The 22,369-nt window shown below is 47.1% G+C and overlaps 1 protein-coding gene across 1 annotated transcript in view; it reads left to right on the forward strand.

Moving 5' to 3' along the window:
- Window positions 1-22,369, forward strand: part of LOC8043353 (SEC14-like protein 2) — a 52,946-nt gene that overhangs the window by 25,580 nt on the left and 4,997 nt on the right. The window contains exons 4-10 of the mRNA XM_040222834.3: window positions 3,984-4,046; window positions 4,132-4,225; window positions 7,337-7,431; window positions 15,168-15,246; window positions 15,924-16,004; window positions 16,868-16,954; window positions 17,937-18,043. Of these exons, the coding sequence (XP_040078768.3) occupies window positions 3,984-4,046; window positions 4,132-4,225; window positions 7,337-7,431; window positions 15,168-15,246; window positions 15,924-16,004; window positions 16,868-16,954; window positions 17,937-18,043 (606 nt within the window). The remainder of the gene's footprint in view (window positions 1-3,983; window positions 4,047-4,131; window positions 4,226-7,336; window positions 7,432-15,167; window positions 15,247-15,923; window positions 16,005-16,867; window positions 16,955-17,936; window positions 18,044-22,369) is intronic.

A 22,369-nucleotide genomic window follows, 5' to 3' on the forward strand; every position in this document is an offset into this window, starting at 1 on the left:
CGGTTAGCTTTTCTCCGCATCTGCCTGTTTAGCGGTGAGCTTTTCTCCGGTGAGCTTATCTCCGGTGAGTTCTCCGGTGAGCTTTTCTCCGCCGCCCGTTTTGAATACCCCAGGTTAATTTCTCTGTCTTCTTTTCTGCCCGTCTTCTTTTTCTTGACCTTAATCAGCTCGCTTCACTTGTCACCCATTCTTGTGTTCATTTATGCGACGAACCACCCAAGTGACGGCCGCGAAGGAGTGAGAATCTTTTATTTCTTCATGGCTGCCACGATCATCCGAGGACTAAAGTCCCGAGGACCAGCCGACGTTTACTTGTAAGAAATGGCATATAAGCCATGACAATTTTTATCACGCGTTTTAACATCGAACTTAAGTCCAAAAACTGAAACGACGTGGGCTGAACAAGTGATGCTTTATAAGATTAAAAAAACAAGCTACTATTTCACATCATTTTGAGCAGAAAACATGAGCACACGTAGATCAGGCAAGGAAAAAGTTTTAATAGTTTACAGCACGGCATTGAAATAATGGTTACAATGTGCAGCGCATACCTGTTTACAATATGCAGCGCATTATCCTCTTGAGGGTAAACCATCTGAAACCTACACGCTCATAACAATAAATTTAACCGACAGCTGCTTTCTGACAACCAGGTAAGTCTCGCCTGAGCTCGGTATTCGAAGGGAAACACCCATGGTTCCACAGGGGGCGTATCTGGTTCACGCAGACATACAGGGTGTTTTTGTTTTACTCTTTACAGAAATTTAGATATTTTACAAAAAAAGGATATGGCAGATATGTGGATGCCGTCTTTCGTTATATCTGTAGGGCTCGGTGGACAATAAATGGGTGAATAACCTTTTGCAATGTTTAATAATTAAGCAAACTCTGTTAGTTAACTTGTTCATTAACGGCTTAAATGGCCATGGTGCAATTGCAGTTCTAAAATAAGTCATTATTAAAGGCAAACACAGTTTCGACAATTCGCGAAAAGGCAACGAGGTTCGCAAAATTTATCGTAAAAGTTTGCCTTTCTTCGCTGGATTCAAAAACCGCGTTATGAAAATAATACGTAGAATAGTGACTTAGTCGTCTTGATGTGTGGCGCCGGCGAGTCCACCGAAGACACGCTGTCGAGTTAGTGACGAGGGGACGGAAACAACTGTGTCATTCTTCTACGCATCAATATCAGCACAACCGCATTCGCGCTTTCAGCGCGCGGTTTTTTTAATTAAGCGAAGAAAGGCAAAATTTTAGCGATGAATATCTCAGGACAAAACGAGCGGGTTGGTAGAGATAATTAAGCTTGAGGAAGAAAACGACGAGGGACGGACAAACACAACAAAAACGAGCGCCGTGTTGCTTTCGCTCAAAGCTCGTTGTTTGTTTGCGAACTTTCTAAATTGGGTTGGACTTTAATAATGGCTCCCTTTAAAGCTACAATTGCAACATGGCCCATTAAACCGTTCATTAACCTTTTGCCTACATCAAAAACTTTAAAAAATTTTTTTGAAAATACCAATTTTTTTATCTGCCCTATACTCTGTTTCAACTTACGATGTACCGCAGGGAAGGCTACAAGCGCGAGCACCCTGCTCTAGGGCACATTTCGGCGGCACCATCTCTCGTGCACCAAGGGCAGCTGCCAACGCTATGAGCTCGCGCTTCTAGCCTTCCCTGCGGTACAACATAAGGTGAAACGGAGTGTATAAAATCGTGGTACCGACACGTGCACCGCTCAAAGTGAAAACAAAAAGGCGGGCTGCGCGATTTTTTTTCGGATAACTCGTCTACAGCGCTGCCACGAACTGTCAATACACGCGCCCTCACAAGCTCCCGTTGCCGAGCCGCTCCGGTCCCAACACTACCCAAGTATTCTAGTACACTGTAGCAATAGGTCTATTGAACCTCAGTCCGCCGCGTGTCACGCGGAGACTTTACCACCGAGCTAGGCCACACCGTAATCAACTCGCTCTATACTTTAGATTTTCGTAGCACCCGATGCCCGCTGCCATAGCCTCCTCTATACTGACAAAGCGTGACAGATCGCCACGAGGCGCGGCCGCCGAAAGTGAAAAGGTAGAGCGGCAGACAACGGATGAGAGGAGAGCCATGTATCAGGCGCCCCGCTGCGGCGAGACGCCGAAACACACTTTTCCCGAGCGATGGAATATCCGCTCGTGCTCCCCGCGTTCCTCGCGCTACCGCTTCTTTTCTCGTCGGGTTTGAAAAGCATGTTTCCGGTCCTCGCAGCTGCAAAAGCTGTGCGCTGAATACCAGAAATGCTCTCTGCAACCAGATCCTCGCGCTCGAAATATGCAACCGGGCACTCTATAGCTCGGTCGTCAAACTGCCAGGCTTTGTGAATATAGAGGAGGCTATCACACAGCACAGGCTCTCTGGAAATTAAAAATAGCCAAGAACAGAATGCCGTCGTAGCACCGTCAATGCCAAGCGCTCGTTCCAAAAAGCGCGCTTTCACGCGCTCCGAAAAAAAAAAAAAAAATAAGCAGCTGCGTTTGGAATGGTTCGGAATAAATCTTCCAGTTGTCTCTAGTTCCGAACGATTTTGTCCTTGGTGCGTGCACGCGACGCCGATGACCGTGATGTGTGGCATCTATTGCTTTTGACTGTTTTGTAAAACATCTTTGCCGGGATGTGCGGCATCCATTGCTCTGACTCTTCTGTAAAACAGCTCTTGCTTTTAACTTTGTTTTTAGAAATTCTGGGCGTGGTGATATCTTGTGCCTTTGAACAAACCAAGTCATATCGTAATATTATAATTCAAACTTTAATGTTTGCCGATTTAAAAGCAAGAAATGAAAGCTACCCTAAAGAAGTGTTGGACAAGATACTGAACAAAAGCGCTTTAGTCACTAAATATCTAGCTTAAAAGGTATGTAAAGTACTACTCAAGTTACTTTCCCTGCAGAATATGTCGAGTAGAGTACAAATGCTTAATGGAATTTAATTACTTCTTAGGATGCTCCTTCATTCCGTAATATCGTCTCAGTGACACCAGAATGCTGTATTTAGAAGCAAGAGAAGAAAAGAAAACAAAATCGCAGTGCTCTTTTATTCAGTTAGCTTCAAGGCGGGTTGGTAGAGGTTATACATGATGAAAACCGCGCATAGTGTATAGTGTCAAATTGGTGAATATTACAAAAATATTAAAATCCTAACTTTTGGTGGTTCTATTGTGCACACCTTCCACGCACTGTTTTCCTAAGCGCATATGTCGACTTATATTCGGAGTTCACCGTAATCAAATACTCAACTAGATTACCCAAACGCTGCATTCAAAGATGACTGAACTTCAAAAAAGAAAGGCACAATGGGACGTACAGAAGCCCTTCCATCTTTCTCGTGGTTGTCAAACTCTTTTTTTTTTTTTGCATGCTAAGAAGCGCGTTCAGAAAGATCTACAACTTTGGCAGGACTTGTTTCCTGTCTTGCTGTTATAATCTGTCTTCATATATAAACTCTTACAAAATAGTCCTCGACATAAATTCATACCGAAATTATTCATGGAGGCTACGGTCGGATTCGACCATCTTTCCAACGTGTCCTATAATTTTGTCCTGCACTGCTACGAACAGCAATAAACATTTATTACAATGTTACGACCACCCATCGCAGCCGTTAGCGCTCATCGTGACGCGTACTCTTCTGGTTGCGCCCTCTCGTGTCGCGTGCTCTCCCGTCGGCGCTCTCGTCTGTTGCGCTTTCGAGGTGCTGTCCCCTGAAACATATACGCGACTGCAAGCGTAGCTTGCAGTCGCGTATATGTGTGGGCGTAGCTTTGGCAAGCCAGCTTGCCAAACCTACGCCCACACGCCCGCTACACGTGCTTGCACGTATGGGGCACCAGCCAAACCGCCATGCATGCAGCTCTCTGTACACACTTTCGATTTCTGAAGGGTTCCCATAGCCAGATGAAGTGCAAAAAACTTACTGGGGAAGGGCTGCACGTGCTCCCACAGAACGTCGAGTGGAGGTCCGAACACAAGATGGACAGCCTCGTGGAGGACTACCAAGAGTCCGAGGTGAGGGTACTACCAGTGCGCAGCAGCCAGCAGACATGCCATCACGACGCTCATCTCGTTGACTCCGCCGTTCTGCATTGCGCAGCTGGTCCGGCGATTCTTCCCTGGTGGCATTTTGGAGTGCAGCCCCAATGGGAACCCGGTCTTTCTGATTCCTATCGGCAACGTCGACATCAGAGGTGAGCCCAAGCAACTATATATAGAAAGTTCTAAGGATCGACTTCTGCGTGCTGCCATCTTCACAGACCGGGCTGTGGAACGACGCGTGAATAGTAGCGCACCTCTGTAGAGTATCGGATGTCACGCACGCGTCCATAGCCGAGTGGCGTGAAAATTATCCACTAGGTGATGAGTGCTGGACAGCAATGTGCAGTAAGGCAACGCCATCTCAAATAATGAAGGCATCCTAACGCCCACTCTACCTCCATGGAACGTCATCACAGTTCGGATTCCGCCAACTCAGCCATTGAACCCGAGCCCGATGACGAGCGTCCTTCGGTGCGTTCATTGGATACGAGGTCCATCCGATCACTGACGCTGCACTGGTATCCGATCTGCGTCTTCGCTCGATGTCCCTGTGATGACGTCAAAATTCCAGTGAACAGGCTTTGATCATTCTGGGTGGTATTGCGTAGGGCCCCTAAATAAAAAAATGTAGTGACATTGGCGGTATACGTATTTTCCCTTCTCTCCTGGCGCGCACACTTTTTTATCTTTATGTTTGGCTCTTTGGCACTTGCGCGTCAACGGTAGCGCCGCCTGCTCCGCTCGATGATAGCAGGCTTTGTTTCAACTTGAGTCAGAGCGCAGTCACGGTCTAAAAGACACGCAAACACATGCGCACACACTAAAAGCGCAATGTAATGCTGTACTTACCTGCTATGTTCAATCGAATGAGCGACAAATAATACGTAGAAACAAACAAAAAACAATGCATGACAGCCGTGACGTTTCCTTTGCGTTACTTGTGTGGCGGCGTGGGCTTCTGGCGTTCGTTCTTACAGCGTAAACATGCGTCCTCCTCCTTCCCCGTGCGCCATTTATCTCTTTGTTTGTTTGCTCTTTCGCACTCGCACGCCAATGGTAGCACCACCTCGATCGTATTCATATAGCAGGCGGTATTCTTCAAAGGATGCCGTTACTTTTGCGTACTATAAGACCTTCGGTAGAGAAAGATGACGGAGCCCAGAAGGCGAATGTTGGAATGACGTACACTCTTCAGCGGACGCTACAAGCCATGAAAGCCAACCCAATGCCGCGTGAGGGTCATGCGACCTCCGAGAGGAACGCGCAGCGACGCGCGGGGAGCTTAGTCACGTGACACGGTTTACAGCGCTGGGTTGGCTGACAGCGTTCGCTGCGGTCATCGTTAGGAAAAACGAAATAGAAAAAAACGGTTGGGCCGCTGCAACTGAATACCGCGGAAGAACAGGCTTTTACGCATCATGGCATCGTTATTTTATCCTCCATCATACCCCAGCAGAAAAATACCTTCAAATTTGCAGAGAAAAGGGGACAAAATGGTAGACGGATAAAAATTGGTGTTGTCGCGCGCCTGCATCGCGCTCTTTCTGGAAGTTATACCCACGCCGTTGAGAAGTCATACCCACGCCTATGGCTTGCACTCATGCGGGAGCAAGCCATGGGCGACGCTGCGTTAATCATGATGACAAAGCGCAAGTTTTCTATGTCGTATTGCTCGCCTAAAGGGGTACCCTCATGCCACGACATATTTAAGCGCCTGGCGTCTAGTTTGGCTCTTCGTGTTTCATTAGAGTTACTTTTGGTACGCCTGCGTAGAAATTAAGAGCTCTATAGGATTGCGTTTCAGCTTCGTTCGGTCGCAACACTCAAAGAGTTTGCGTCCGCGATCTGCGACCTGGTCTCTGAGATCTTTAGAATATAGCGTTGAGTGTCGCGAAGCGCTATTCTCCTTGTGCCACTTGATGAACAAAATGCATGGCAGTTAAGGGCAGGAAAAATAGAAGGAGTCATTATGGTCCTCACTATACCAACGAAGATAAGTGAATCCAAAATCTATGAGCACCCCCGGATTGAGTGGTTTGTTCGCAAACAACATCGTAATCTATGGCGCCAGTGAGCATGTTCAGGCGTCGCTGGCGAATTGAAACAATAGCTAGTCAAATCCACTCGCGCCGCAAGGCCTGTAAATGTTTTTTCCTGTTAGAAGCTGAAGATTCCTGGTGAGGTCTTGCCACTCACCAAAAGTCTTTCAAGGCATCACACGCAATACTTTGCACAGAAGTACGAGATCATTGCCAATCGAAGGCTCACAACGCTCCCTTCCTTGGCCATGTTGCAACTGGCTGTCCCTCGTAATCACACGCTGTCCTAGGGACAGCGAGATGCCCACACAAGGCGCACAAAGTGCTTTGAGAGTCGCACGAAAACTTTCCTAAATAGCTGGCGGGGTCAGCACGCAATGCTGGCTTTGCGCTAGGTGCATGCCGAGTGGGTACCCGCAGTTCGTTTTGCTTCAGAAATAAATTACGGAACATTTTATAAACAATATATTATGCAGTCTTTTTTTTCTCTGTCATAACTTGTCACTGATACGTTTTTGTATGACGAACGAATTGTTTTTCAACGCGAAGAGCCCAAAAAACGCCATAAAAAGAAGAGTTTGGGAATGTTTTGGGCTAATTTACAGAAGTAGCAGTAATGGACGAAACGAAAAAGAAAGCTAAATTATAAAATATTTATAAAGCAAAGCTACTTCGCTGACGTGGTTCTTAAGACAAACTTCGTTAGAGGTAAATTCTAGCATGAATTCCTGCCCTAAATACGAATAGTTCAGCCATTGTGCGCGATCAGGAGTGACGCCAACACTAGAGTTTTGAGCTGCTTTACCAACCGTTCCTATTTATTTGGTTTTACCATAAGTCAAGAGGCAGCCGACGATACAAGCTGACGAGGCAGACAGCGTCAAAAGGGAACAATCATGATGTTCATCGCGTTTTTGTACGTGACGTCTATCACCGCTAGTCGAATCATTAAAAAATAGGCCCAGTGACTTGCGCGTTTGACACTGCTTGATCAGTCCTATCAACTACAACGTCGGCTGCGTCTGTACTTAAGCTGAAACGAAGTATAGACAACTGCTTGATTTTCTTCGTCTCCTATACCGCAGGACAGCACAGGGTACAAATTGGACACGACTATTGGTCGGCGTTCGGCAAAGGCTGCTGTGCTTACTGAATAAGCACGCGTCCCAAAGTTGCCCACAGGCACCAACAGACACACTTCCCAATTACTCAATTTTTCTGCAGGATTCCTGCAAATCTATCCTGCAGAGGAAGTCCGCCGCCACTGTGGATACATGCTCGAGAGCGGAGAACGCATCAAGGAGCGCGTCTCCCTCACGGTAAGCAGCGGCACCCGTGGACCAGAGCCACACGTCCACAAGCACGCTTCGTATAGCACGACAAGAGCACTCACAGCCCTTCATTGGTTATTCCACCGAATAATATACCTAGGCCGGTTTGCTGATCATTGAGGCTATCTCTTCCGACGGTCTACTCACCCACAAGAGGGATTTTAAGGTAACGTGATTGTCTCCGTTGGAACATGAATATCTAAAGACACTTAAAGTTGCAGGCAATTTGCTGCCGCAATTAAGTCCTGGCTTCAATTACGTTTGTTCGACTTCGCAAACAAAAAAAAACAGCAAAAAGAACGGCTGAATCGTAAGTTAAATTAACCGCATTCGTGTACTTTATAGGAGCGGCATGTAAAGTTGTTTTTTGAGGGTCGTATTAATTGAGAATTACAGATAACTAAAGGCAAGGCTTACGACTGGCTAAGTGGAGTAGACGATATTCAAAACTGCTTGGTGGTCTTGCAGCACTGTGCACGCAGCCATTTGGGTAGCGTCAAGTTTATTGAGTTTCGGTTTCTCAGCATCTCCAGAGGATGGACGCTCTGCCACAAGTGCGATTCGGAAACTTTTTTTTTTCTAACTTCCGATCACTCAACGTGTACAAAGGACTAGGCAGTCATGCATTTCTTATCTGATCACACTTTTAAATATGGTTTCAATGCGAATACACATGAAGTCGTACTGTTTAACAGTAGACTGCTCCACGCCAATACACGCAACTCAAGGATAGTTTTCTTTTTTTTTTTCTTTTTAATTGTTATTGGCGATTTTTTTTTTCGTTGGGAAGTTTTGCTTTATTTTAAAGGAAACTGCGCATTGGGTAATATTTTCCAGGCGTTGCAAATAACTCAAATTGGTTTCAGATATCATTGATCTCAAGCAGAGTTGACGGATGTTGCGCTGTTAATAAAGATTTGTTCAACTTTGGTAGAAAAACTGCTTTGACGTTCTCAAAACTACCCCTCAAGCTTCTTCGCACTAATCAAAAATCTTACTTCGGCTGCGACAAAAAAAGAAAAGAAAATGAGATTGTGAAATGAAGTTGGTACTGCCCGTGTTGCCCCACCCGATGTCCGCAACGTAAGTTTTCGCCGCCGCCGACATCGAAGTTTGAGTCACTGCGATGATCCCAAGTCGAACGCCGCGTTCGAAGTAATCCAACGTGGCGTTCGACAAAAATGACTGCGAAATTCCGTCTCTGTGAGAGTTGAGCAAACAAACATGTCGCCCGTGTCTGTTCTGCTTCTTACTTTAGATGGTCGCGCTTTATATACTCAAGCATATTTTATCAAGAAACTCTCCTGTTTAGTTCTAGAGGTGTTTTACAAACTTCGTTTACTGACGCCAAATCAAGTTATAGAAATTGCTGCAATGCAATGAGATTGTTTTCTCGCTTTCCAAAGTCATACATTTTTTTTAAATATATGACATTAAAATGATGGTTCTGTGGTGCTTTCAGCATTTGTTGTTTCCTGTTAACCATACGCATCTTCAATTATGGTTGGTGGCGTAGATTATTAAAGCTGTCATCTTTTCCCTCGCTTAACAACCTTGGTCTCGTCTGCCTACATTGAGCTGCTTGCGCATCAAGAAACGCAAAGCGACACTATACAACGTGCATAAAAGAATAAAAAAAGCCCAGAAACAAATTTGGTGCAACTTCGTCAAAAGATTAGGGCTGGTTCAATAGTTGTAAATGGCTTCACGCCGCGCGATAACGACCACATGTTTCTTCGCGTTGTCACCAATTATTTTTGTCAAGCGCTGCGTCTCAAGTAACAAATAAAAATAGGAAAAAATTGTGAACCCTGTTCACGTTTACGTTCACATCACGCACAAATCGAATGTTTATCGCTGCATCTGCCGCGGATAGCAGCAACACGTTGGCATCGCATCTCTCGCAAGAAGTTCGTTTGCTTGTTTACATGGGGTCTTTCCGGTCGGGTCACTGGTTTCGTTTATTCGCCGCTACCAAGATGGCGGACGTAGTTTCCGGCGCGCTACAAGATGGCGCTCTACATTTCGCATATGGTCATATGCGAAATTCCGCATACTACAACGCTACGTACTTTCTACCCACGGAACCGGTCACGTGACCTCAAAATCTCTTTCCTCCTGTTCGACCGTCCTAAGGAGAAAGCCGCTTGGGTCAGTAAACCTGTCTTGATGCTTTCCAACAGTTTATCAGCTGATCCGCTGTAATGGCACGCCTACGCATCGTTTTGGGAATACTTACAGGGCGCCTTGTGCTGTGATCATAAAATCAGAGCTATGCGCCCTCGTGCGCCTGCGCAACTTAAACGCCAATCATACATGCGAGTGTTAGCAGTGCGAAAGTTGCACAGCAGCCCACGAGTCGCGAATTGACAACCTCTGCAAGTCCCCAAAGTTTTGTGGTTTGTCAACCAAATCAAGGCTCGGACATTGCTAGACCGGTCAGTATTTTTGTTTTTTAACAGCGGAGCTGTTTCTTTACGATTGTATCCGCCAGCAAATAAATGTCAACACAACACTCCGCACAGCTACCGCATTCTATGAGCGACGGCGGTAACCAGACAACTGGCTCACCGGTTGTCTGGTTGCTGCCGTCGCTCGTCGATGGCGGCAACCTTTCTAGTCTTTTCACTCTTGCTTGCCAACTTGCAGCCGGCCATTACTTCATTCCCACCATAGTACAACTTCTCTGGTCTTCCTTGTTCACCAGAGTGGAAAGGCTGAAAGTCTTTTATTATTATTTTTCTACAGCCCAGTGCACCTGTGTGCATTGCACTGGAAAACAAACGCAACACGCTTGATACACATACACGCTTAAATTGACACACTGGCGGAAAGGCGCCTTTGTTATTTTTCAACAGTTTTCATTGCACTTCAGAACTTCCAGTCAGTATACACCGTTCTTTAAAGCTACGTTTACATGAATGTGGCTTCAGCGCATCGACTCCAATTGTCCTTTGAATGAAACCGGCTCGTCAATGTTTACATCGATGCTCATCAAGTTCTACGCAAAGGTGGCGCCACGCCGTGTCGAATCTCAAAGTTAAAGCTTCGTTTCCGGAACCAGCCGCACCACGCACGTTTTCCGGGCATTTCGACGCTTTCGACCAGCGTAAAGATCGTGCCCGCTGTTACGTTTGGCGGTTCATTCGACACACGCTAGGCGTGACAGAGGTTTGATCGGGACTGTTGTGATGTGTTTTCGCAAAAAGCAGATGATTCCACGTGCCCAGAAGTGTTTGGCGTGATCCTTGGAAATCTCAAGTCAGCCAAAGCGCAAGACCGACGTCGTGGTGTTGATTTCTACCACATGAACGGAGGATAATTCGGCCAAGGTTGCCTTTCCAAGAATCGCGGCTCCCATGGGGTGAGCACACCCGGAGGATTGTACGTAAGGAATCGGCGTGTCGAATTTCGGCAGCATCTGCGCAACGGGCAAACTCACCAGAGCCGCCAGCCGCATGAACCAAGGATCTTTTGATCCGTGCCTGATACGTTACTTCCCCGGTGCAAACGGAGAAAGAGCCAGGGGCCAATAGCACCAAGGCGAGGGAACAAGAATTTTATAAAAAGAAAACACCGCTGTGTACCAGAGCTCTCGATTGTGTTCTCGTTCCCGACGCCACCTGTATCCATGTAAATGAATAGTTGTACGAGAGTGACAATGCCTCCCAACACTTCATGTCCGGGGCCCTGTCCGGTTCCTGTTGACAGCAGCAGCCTTGTCCATCCTGGGAGCACCTCCGTCAGAACACCGTTGTCTTCGATGCTGTGCAAGAAGTTACGAGGCGCAAGAAACTTCACAACCCAAGCGCTTTGGGCTCCGGGCCGGGCCACCGGGCCACGCTGGAACGGAGGCAAGGTGCGTGCGCACGCCCTAGCGAGCGAAATTGTTTCCAGCCGCTCTGATGACGCCACCGCGCTTCGCCCCGCCAAACGTCGCCAACCACGACCGTACCCCGAGGTCGAAAGGCTCCTGCGCAGGCAGGAACAGCACTGAGGTATGAGCTGCTCGTTCTGCGGTACCACGCAGTGTTCGAACTTCTCTGTGTCGTTGGTGCTTTCGCCGAAGCCTCTAGGAACTTCCTCAAACGCGCAAGGATAAAATCGCAAGTATTGGTCGGGGACCCACCAGCTTACCGCCGAATTCAGAAACCTCACTCAAACTACACTCAAACTGAAGGGCCCCTCCACTTCCTCGAGGAAGGCGCGAGGGCCGGCGCTGGCCAATCGCGAGGACGGATCCGCCGTCACGATTGGCCAGCACCGGCCCTCGCGCCTTCCTCGAGGAAGTGAAGGGGCCCTTCAGTTTAAGTGTAGTTTAAGTGAGGTTTCTGAATTCGGCGGTTAGTTATATTTCGCTCACTTATGATGGCAATAAAAGCCCGCGATTCTACTCAGGAGAAAAATGCGGTCGGCCACAAGGGACCGCACTCCGCCGCCGCCGACGAGGTGGCCGCTGCCATGTTCTGAATTGTTCACTCGCTCCCGCAGCGAACGCCATCCCATAATCCCTCCCGTTCCAAAATGCAATGCGACCTCCGTTTACATGGGCTGAATGAATGCGCATTCGCCGGTTCGACTCACCTCCGTCTAGCGCATCACATTCAATTGAATCTGATGCGCTCTCCTAGTGCGTTTTACAGTTTACATGACCGCATTGAATGTCACAACTGCGTGGATCCGATGCGACTAAGTCGCGTTCATGTAAATGTGGCTTAAGATAACTTCTGGAAACCAACATATTGTGGTGAAAGAAACAGGCAGGAGACGGACGTTCCAAAACAACGTTCTATTTCAGTGGTGTCTCGGCAGGAACTGCTCTTCGTGAGCGCGTGAGCGCGTGAGCGTATAGCTAGCGCGCGCGTCTTTTTCTCTGCCGAGACTGGACTCGCTTGTCGGTGCGTCCAGTCCCTACAGATATGCCCCCCTTAGAGAGGAGGTAGGACGAACGATCAAAACACACAGACATCGGGGTGCCAACGAAGTTGGCTTCTCTCTGTCGTCTGGTTGATGTTACGTAGCGCTATTTCCTGCACATGCGCTTGCTCAATATGTGCCGGCTTTAGTGTCTCCAATGCAACGGTGTCGTTCTCGCCGTTGACACGCAGGACAAACGTGTCGCTTCTCTTTTCGACGACTGGAAATGGTCCGATGTAATGTGGGCGCAGTGGCTTCTTTTGCGACTGTCGTACGAAAACATGAGTGGCATCTTGGAGGTCCTGGGAGAGGGAGACTTTGAAGTTCCTTGCCGTGTAGGCACCGGTCGCAAATTGATAAAAATTTGCTTGAGTTTTTCTACATAGTCCAACTGCCTTTGTTGTTGAGGCAGTTCCATTTAAAAAAAATCTGATGGCAAGCGAAGTGCAGTGCCGTACACAAGTTCGGCAGTGGAGCATCCGATGTTCGCCTTCAAGGCTGTCCGGATTCCAAGAAGCGCAAGGGGGAGATGACGAACCCAATCCGAGGGATTGGGTTCGTCATCGTGAGCTGCAAGGGCCGATTTCAAATGTCGATGAAATCGTTCTACCATCCCGTTGGACTGTGGGTGGTAGGCAGTCGTTCTCAAACGGTTGGTTCCGAGCAATCGAGTGAGCTCGGCAAAGAGTGCCGATTCAAATTGTCGACCCCTGTCGGTGACAATCTCTGAGGGGCATCCAAACCGGGATACCCACGTAACGATAAACGCCTCAGCGACGGTGGCGGTGGTGATATCGGGCAGTGGGGTTGCTTCTGGCCATCGTGTGAATCTGTCGACACACGTTAAAATGTAGCGCTGTCCCTGAGAAATCGGTAGGGGTCCTACTAGGTCCAGATGGATCTTGTTGAAACGGCTGTCAGGCTGTAGGAATTGTCGACTTGGTGGTACCGGATGCCGCTGTACTTTCGCGCACTGGCATGCGATGCAGGAACGCACCCAATCACGAACGTCGGATTTTATCCGGGGCCAAACGTAGCGGTCGCACAGGAGCTTCTGGGATGCTCGTATACCCGGGTGCGACAAGCAGTGAATCGCTTCGAAAAGCTGTCGTCGCAGTTCACGTGGTACAAAAGGCCTAGGCGTTCCCGTTGACAGGTCGCAGATCACGGTGGTGCCTTCTGGAAAGCTTACATCCCGCAGTTGCAGTGACGTGGATGAACTGCGCAGGGCTTGCAATTCTTCGTCGGTGGTCTGTAGATGAGCCAGCAACTCCAAGTCTACAGCAGAAAAGGCTGGAGTGTTCACGGCGTCTATCCGGCTGAGGACATCAGCGGGGACGTTGTCAACTCCTTTAACGTGCCGAATGTCCGTTGTGAATTCCGCCAAGAAGGCTAGCTGGCGAATCTCACGTGGTGTGTAATGAGACCCGGAATTGCTGATGGCGTAAGTTAAGGGCCTGTGGTCGGTCCATATGGTAAATGGCCGTCCCTCGACGAAATGTCGAAAGTGTCGTACAGCCAAGTAGGCAGCCAATAGCTCACGTCCGAAAACGTTGTAGCGCGTTTGCGCTGGCTTGAGCTTCTGAGAAAAGAAACCAATCGGCCGCCACTGTCCGTCGACTTTTTGTTGTAGCACCGCTCCTACGGCTGTGGCAGATGTGTCAGTCATCAGCGATGTTGGGGCATCATGCTTAGGATGTACTAGCATTGTTGCTTCTGCCAGTGAGTTCTTTACCTCGCCGAAAGCGCGTTCCGCATCTTCGTTCCAAGGAAGGGATGACTTTTTTCGCTCTTGTTTTGTTAGGAGGACCTCAAGATGTTCGAGCAGTTTGGCGCAGTTCGGAACGAAACGTCGGTAAAAATTGACCAAACCGAGAAACTGGCGAAGTTTGGTGGTCGAAGTCGGCCTCGGGAAATCTTTGATGGCTTGTACCTCTGATGGCAATGAACGGATGCCCGAGGAGTCAAGCCGATGACCAAGAAATTCCAATTCCGGAACTCCGAACACACTTTTCGTGGCGTTGATGACAATGCCGTGGCTGCGCAGTCGTTCGAAGAGGAGGTCTAAGTGGGTCGTGTGCTCTTCCGGTGACTTGCTGGCTATGAGCAAATCGTCTACGTACGCGAAGACAAAAGGTAACCCTCGTGTGACAGCGTCGATGAACCGTTGGAATGACTGAGCCGCATTTCTGAGGCCGAAGGGCATGCGGAGATAATCAAAAAGTCCAAATGGTGTCGTAATCGCTGTTTTTATCTGTAGGGACTGGACGCACCGACAAGCGAGTCCAGTCTCGGCAGAGAAAAGACGCGCGCGCTAGCTATACGCTCACGCGCTCACGCGCTCACGAAGAGCAGTTCCTGCCGAGACACCACTGAAATAGAACGTTGTTTTGGAACGTCCGTCTCCTGCCTGTTTCTTTCACCACATTTGGTGACCCGGACGTGATCGCCAACTAGAACGGGTGAAATGCAGCAAGGAGAGCCTTCGGACCCGCCGCGAGCCACTGTTACAGCAGCCGCAGTCCGCCTTCCACCATACTGGGACCGCAATCCACGAGTTTGGTTCCTGCAAGCGGAATCACAATTCCACCTCGCTGGGGTCACCACACAAGGTCGGAAGTACCACCGCAATATAAAGTCGATTGGCTAGAATTTTTGTAGAAAAACTGCGTGTACCCACTGTATCCTCCATTTAAAGTTCGGCGCCGTGTGCCCTCTGCACTAGTAGCCGACGAAATTGCTCGCCGTTTATGATGCTGGTTCGAAATGATCGACTATGAACCAATGACCTTCTATTCCGGTTGCAGAGGGAGCGACCGGTGGAGACCTTGTATGTCGTCTTTGACTTCGAGAACTTCAGCCTACGACAACTGTACTCGTGGGAAGGTGGGTGGATTATTAGTAAATGGTGCCTGGAACGCGTCTCCGACTGCTGCGTTTTCTGCGTATTAAAAAGTAGTCCCTCCATTTACGCCTGGAGATGACGCAACGAAAGGTATCATGTTATTGCTGGACGCGAGCCTGGCGGCGTCACAAGAGCGGTAGTGTGCGTGGCCTACGCCTGTTCTGCTGCAGGTCACTCTCCAACTTGACAATCCGGAAGTGTTTCCGCAGCCAAAAGTTGAAACTCTGCGCCAAAAGCGACACTCGCGTTCGCTCATACTTTTTTGCCGGGATTTTTGACACCAATAACCAGGGTCGCGACATCCGATAACATGACACTTCGGCTTCTTTGACATCATTGCTGTATGGGCAGAGTAGAACACTACATGCGCGGGCAGCGCTACCTATTTTTCGCCAGTATCACTGCCAGCGTGTCTTGCAGCGTCTCCCGACAAGCGCGATGCAAGCACAGGGCGACGCAATGTGCACGCATCTGCCACATTGCGGAGTACTGTCGTTGAGCCTCAACCCATTGGCCGCTTAGGCGGGTCAAGTGTCACCTAAAGATGACTTCATGCGTAGGCCTTCTCTCCTAGGTTGTATTGTCCCGAGCCTCCGGAAGTGTTGGGGCTCTTCATTGTTCCAAAGAGGATCATGGGCGCCTTTTTTTTTTACCGCAGTCATGACGTTGCTGACGGACCTCTTGCGGCTCTACGAGGACAATTACCCCGAAACACTGGAGAAGTGCTTCGTCATCAATGGTGAATCCCTTCCTAAGCCGCCTATGGTAAAATATCGCTCCAAGTGGTGATTGTGCTGTATGTTTGTTGAAAGAGCGGGAAGTCGGTCATCCCCGATCGTCCCCTGGTGCCTCCGCTATGGATGAGAAATTTAGCCAGCACACCACCCCTCTCCTAGCCTGAGAGTCTTTATCGTGCATCACGTAGTAGTGATACACGACCGCGCACCGGTACAACGCTCATCCAGATCGAAACGAGCAGGGCTGGGGATTGAGACCAAGATCCCTGGGTTTTGGAACGTGCTTCGAGCTGCAGTGCGGCAACATACTCGGCCACCGATCGCCCCCTCCAAGCTTACATACAACCACGTTGGAAAGCTTTGCATTGGGCTCGAGTTCAGCCAGAACGAAAAGCGGGCTTTTGCTTCATTTTTTCTGCAATATATTTGCGCAACGGCTTGAGTATAAATTAGTTGGACCTGCACGGACGCTCATTTACAGTCCTGTGTATTGATCGTAGAGTATTTAATAAAAAAAATGACACACACTTCTAAACGATGACCAAAAAACATCTCACAGTTGAAAAGTAACTATTCATGGGGATTAAAATTTCAATGGGATGGTCTTTTTATCAATAGTAGTAGTATTATTGCTGCTCGGGGACATTTGACTGGGCTTGTCTTTCAAGATTTTCCGCTGCGGGAATATTGGAGGCCGTGGTCGTTAATTAATCCGTCAAAAACAGCGATTTAAAAAGCGCCTTCATATTACCATCTTCGGCCTGAGGGGTGCCTGTATTATTTCTGGTAATGTACGTAGGTGACCAAGGCCCAGTGGGATCTTAAAATGGTTCTGTGCATGAGAAAGCTGACTTGTTACTCGCAGCGCCGGGCTTCTTTCCGCTGCTGTGGAAGATCGTTCGTCCCTTCTTGACGCAGAGGACGGTGGACAAGGTGCATATTTTCGGCAAGGGTGAGCGCTTATCCCTCTCTACGCTTTCTTTTATTGCGCGCATAAATCTGGAACTTTTTCGTAAGAAAAAGAAGATAAAAAAACACCGAGAGCCAACGTAGTTTAATATCCCTGGCAAGTTTTCGTCTATCTGGCCCGCGTTCTTTCTATGCTTGATGTGCCGAGAGACTATTCGTGTTGTTTCGCGACTACCAACTTTTAATAATTAATCAACAGGTGAATGTATCTCATGCATCATGTGAATCGTATACAGTATCAATGAGCGCTTGTAAAGGCATTTTTATTGCCTTGTAACAAAGACAAAATGCAAAGCGTGATCGGAACATGGTAAAAAGTATTCGAAATAGAGCTTCCTTATAGGCTTATTGTGGGCAACCGGAAACGCAGAGGCGTCTCAAATACAACTGAACCTGCTTTTACACAGTAAACTTCTTAGGCATTAAATGAATTTTGGGCCGCGATAAATGAATTTTGAAGATAGCAGCAAACACCTTGTCCAATCAAAAGGGGGGAAACCCCGGGACTGTGCGCGTCCAGCCGTTCCAACTACGGAAACGTTGTTGGCACCAAGGCCATTGGATTTTCGCGGAATAAAATGTATTCCCTAGTAAAGTATATGAAGAACTTCTGGAAACCATTCTCATTAATAAATACTCCTCACTCACCTCACTCATCGATAAATTTAAATTTCTTTTGGTCATTCTCATAAACTTGGAGAACCCAGGTGTGTGTTTTGTACGCAGCGCATCCGAAACCAGCCAAAGCTCCCCGTAACCAAGCGTAGCAAATAATAACGCTCGCGTAATGCACGCGTCACAAATTCCGTGCTTGACAAGCTCATAAAAATAATCAAGGCGTTTTTTTTGTTTTTTTTTTTTACGTTTGTTAGTTGTAGGGAACTGATTGTATGGGATTATTATCGTCAAAAACGCTCTACTTGTCACGAATTGACATTGCAGAAAACACTGCCGACATTTTGCAGACGGCTGGCGAGAGGTGTTGCGGGCCCACTTTCTCCCTGAGAAGCTACCGAAGCACTGGGGTGGTGACATGCTGGGTCCGGACGGTGATCCCCGCTGCACGGACAAGGTATGTCTAGATGGATACGTCGCCATAGCGTAAATAACGGCTTCAACCAAGCATTTGTTAAATCCCAGATGCTATTCTAGTCAAATATACATTTTGGGCACCTCTGTTTGGTTGTTTTTGCCATCAAAGGTTGTGCCTAGTGAGACGAAGCTGGATAGATAAAACCGAAGCAGCCAGCTGCCCACAAGTCAAGACTGCGGCGCCATCACCCTCAATGCCATTCCCTCACTCACAAGCTCAGTCTTTACCATTGTAGACAGTTTCTTTTTCTTTTCTTTTTTTACATTGTTATTGCAGTATTCTTAGACGCGGTGTCGAGGCTCTCATAAGCCTAAATAAATATTAGTAGTATTAGTAATGTTATTTCCGTTATAGAAACACGGATCAAGATGGCACCTATAAAGACATATGTGCTCACTGCTCCGGAGAAATTTTCGGTCGGCAGCATTACCTTGAATGCAGCGGTGCTTGCGACCAGCGGTTTAATTGCAAATGTATAAATGTAAACAAGGACGAACACGACGTGCTCACGGCCAGCGAACGAAACGCACATAGCAAAACGTACAGCGCAAAAACCATTGTCCCCATACCTGCATGGTTTGATAAACGGAAATGAAGGAAACATACTATCAATATACCTCGAGCAGTGCTCGCATGCCAGAACTTCCATGCAAAAGAATACCCACCTCTGGCGTGTTCACCTTGTATAACTTGTTAAAAGCGGGCTGAATACGTTCTAAGGGCCGTAGGCTTCTTGACTCAGAGCAGCCAAAAACGCGATGCGATGAGATCGAAGCGCCCTGTTTGACACGGCAAGCAAAAAAATAAAAAAATAAAAGATGTTAGTGCGGAGAAATCAATAAAACCGTAAACACATTTCTATATATATCTATATATATCTATATATATATATATATATATATACATTTCGTTTCTTGTGCATTAATAAGACAGGTAGGAAACGCCAGAAAGCCAAGGTGTAGTGGTTAGCACACCCGACCGGACATTGGGAGGCCCAGAGTTCAAATCCTGGCTCCGCCAATTTTTGGCTTTCGGCGGGTTCCTGGAAACTTTGATTCTTTGATTCATTGGATTAAGTACGGTTCATTCATCTGCACGTATTCGTTCATATATATATATATATATATATATATATATATATATATATATATAATTAATACGTTCATCGAGCGCTTATATATATATATATATACATATATGACGTTTCGAGCGGTCGAAACGTCGTAATAAACTTCGAATTAGTAACTCCGACAGTACGCATCTTTGACTTGGTTACTTTTCCCGGTCCATCGTTTTTATATTTACCTTATTTCCCCCATATATATATAGAGAGAGAGAAAAAAACGAAGCGCAGGATGACGAAAAGTATATACGGAACAAGACGCACCTGAGACGGTTGTTGGAGTTTTTAAAACATATTATTGGTAAAGTTGGTCGACGTTTCGGCCCGAGACGGACCTTTTTCAAGACTGGCACATGAGAGGTCAGATTGACGCTCCTTGACCACGTCACGTGGCATTCCAAACATCTGGTTTCTCTCAAGAGTTGACGGTACCCCCGACGCAGGTGTCCCCCCCCCCCCCCCCCCCCCCCCCCCCCCGCGTAAACCTGACCCTGGTGAAAGAACTCCGACATGGTGCGAGTTCTTTCACCAGGGTCAGGTTTACGCGGGGGGGGGGGGGGACGCCTACGTCGGGGGTACCGTCAACTCTTGAGAGAAACCAGATGTTTGGAATGCCACGTGACGTGGTCAAGGAGCGTCAATCTGACCTCTCATGTGCCAGTCTTGAAAAAGGTCTGTCTCGGGCCGAAACGTCGACCAACTTTACCAATAATATGTTTTAAAAACTCCAACAACCGTCTCAGGTGCGTTTTTCTTCCGTATATATATATGGGTGGTTTCATCTCAAATCGTGCAGGCAAAAAGGGTCTAATTTTTAATTTCGATGAAAAAAATATATGTTATGGCGCCGTTCCTAAAACCGCAGTCGACACAAACCGCAAGTTCATCGGATTTTTTGTTCTCGACTTATGAATTTTTAAAGAGGCCGCGGCGAAAAGCAGTGTTTTTCACACCCGTCGTGGGTCGGATGTTTCACTTGATCTCCCGCCATGGATTTTCAGTCCACATTATATTATCTTTTTTGAAGCACTCTGTGGACACATTTAAAAGGCTCCAATACCATTAAATAATTTTAGGCCTTTTGCCTTTTTTTCTGTAAAAATGTCGAAAACGCCTCCTCGGTCAATTGTTGACGAACTTTGACAATTAATTACTGGCGAGCTACTTGGGTTACACTGATATTTTTTATGTCCACGGAGAGCCCAAAACACGCTCTTTAGATATACTATAGAATGCCTTGGCTGTATAAAATATCCTTTGCGGTACGTTTACGTTAATATTATGCAAAAACCAAAAAGTACCATTTTTGAAATTGATTTTCTCAAAAAACCCATTTTTTATTTTTTTCATTTTTTGTTCAAATGTAGATATGATAGTTTTCTACACGAAAATCAAGCCTAGAAAGTGTATATTCTGTTTGTATGTTTTATATTTTGGCCCTCAATATCGGAAAAAGACGTCTTTGTTTTGCAAGACCTAAGTCAGACATAGCGACCCATTCGACTCTATGAATTGTGAAAAAGTTTTCTTGAATTTTCTTCTGCATTTTGTAATCAATTATAAACGGATTTTGTGGTATTGAATATTTATGTATGTTTTGATAAGAGCGGGAACCATGAGATACATATCTAACCAAATCAGCAGGCCTAGTAGACTTTCAATAACCGAAAGGCACAGACGTTGTATTGTTTCGATTTATAAACCTTTCAAAGTAAACTAGCACGACTAGCTATTAGCTGTCATATTACTAAGACAAAGAAAGTCACCACATCGTCGATATATTATATACAATTCTTTACGAAACCAAACACTGGGGCTTGTTCACCGCACATCGCACAGGTAACCAGGGAATGTCCTTTCACTTCCGTAATACACAAAAGTGGTGACACAGAAACGGTCCGAAACACACGGAGAGTGTGTCATGGAGAGGGGTAGGAAATAAAATTAAATAAATAGGAATTAAATTGCCCAACTCCGACCTTAACGAAAATTGCGTTAAAAAAAAATAAAAAAATAAAGTATTTAGGTTCGAGCGGTGGCAAGACGATAGGTCCACGCCTGGTGGAGAGTCAGACAAAGAAGTCGACGGCACGTAAAGGTAAAACAAAAAAAAAAATATATAAATTAATAAAGACGGGAAAACTTGCACATGGCAAGAACAAAAACCAACTCCCCCGGGCATTGCCTAAACGGGACGCAACCAAATGCGTGCGAACACGCTCTCTACATCACCGCCAGGCCGCTACGCCATGGCGAAATAAACCCAACAACTGAACAGTGCTAACAAACAGTTAGTAAGAAAACATTAAAAAAAAAAAAAAAACGTTCAGAAAAAATCGCACCCGAGAAACAAAGTTCAGCGGGGCGTAGAAACACACACGAGTCGGCCCCACGACATTGAAGTCTGGCAGGATGACGGCGTCCAGATGATGCTCGAATCTGTTCCTCCCTCTATTACGCACATCCACGACGGCTGTGCGGAACAGTGGCTGTATGAAAGAAAGTGAAGAATAGATTCCAGCAGGCGATGCGCGAGAAGGTAACCGAGACTATGCTTCAAGCTTTATATCGGGAGAGGAGCTATCGAGGTAGTTTCTGCAGTTACTCAAACTTTCTCTTTCCCCTTCCCTTTTTCAAAAGAACACGTCAGCCGGCGCTAACGTTTCATCTCGGGAGAAGCCCACTCTTCACAAACGGTTATAGTTGACAAGGAGGCTGACTTCGACCCAACTAGTCTCCGGGCAGAATACAAACACAAGTATATTTACCAACACGCTCGTTTTAATGTCAGTCTCCGGGCTTTGCTGTTTCCAAAAGAGATAACCCTTTATAAGGACAGAACGAGCGGGTTGGTGGGGATAATTAAACTTAAACACTCCCTTCTCGTTTTCTTCCTCAAGTTTAATAGATAACCCTTCGGTGCTATCGGATCTCCCCGGAGAGAGAGAGAGAGAGAGAGAGCACGGCCGTTTCAAGGTAAGGATAGGGCGCTCAAAGCTAGGGCAAACAGGCGGTATCGTTTCACGCATGCACGGATGGCTGGTTTCAAATTTCCCCGCATCCCTAACGAAACTGGCCCATCTTCGTGTGTGCGTCTGCGGGATTTCTGTCCCGCGCCGCCGGTTTTAGCGCGCACGCGGCGTTGTTTTGACTGGCAGAACAGTTGTTGACCGTCGACATTG

This window comes from Ixodes scapularis, unplaced genomic scaffold (genome assembly GCF_016920785.2).
Source record: "Ixodes scapularis isolate PalLabHiFi unplaced genomic scaffold, ASM1692078v2 PGA_scaffold5__190_contigs__length_132052651, whole genome shotgun sequence".
NCBI classification, from domain to species: Eukaryota; Metazoa; Arthropoda; class Arachnida; order Ixodida; family Ixodidae; genus Ixodes; species Ixodes scapularis.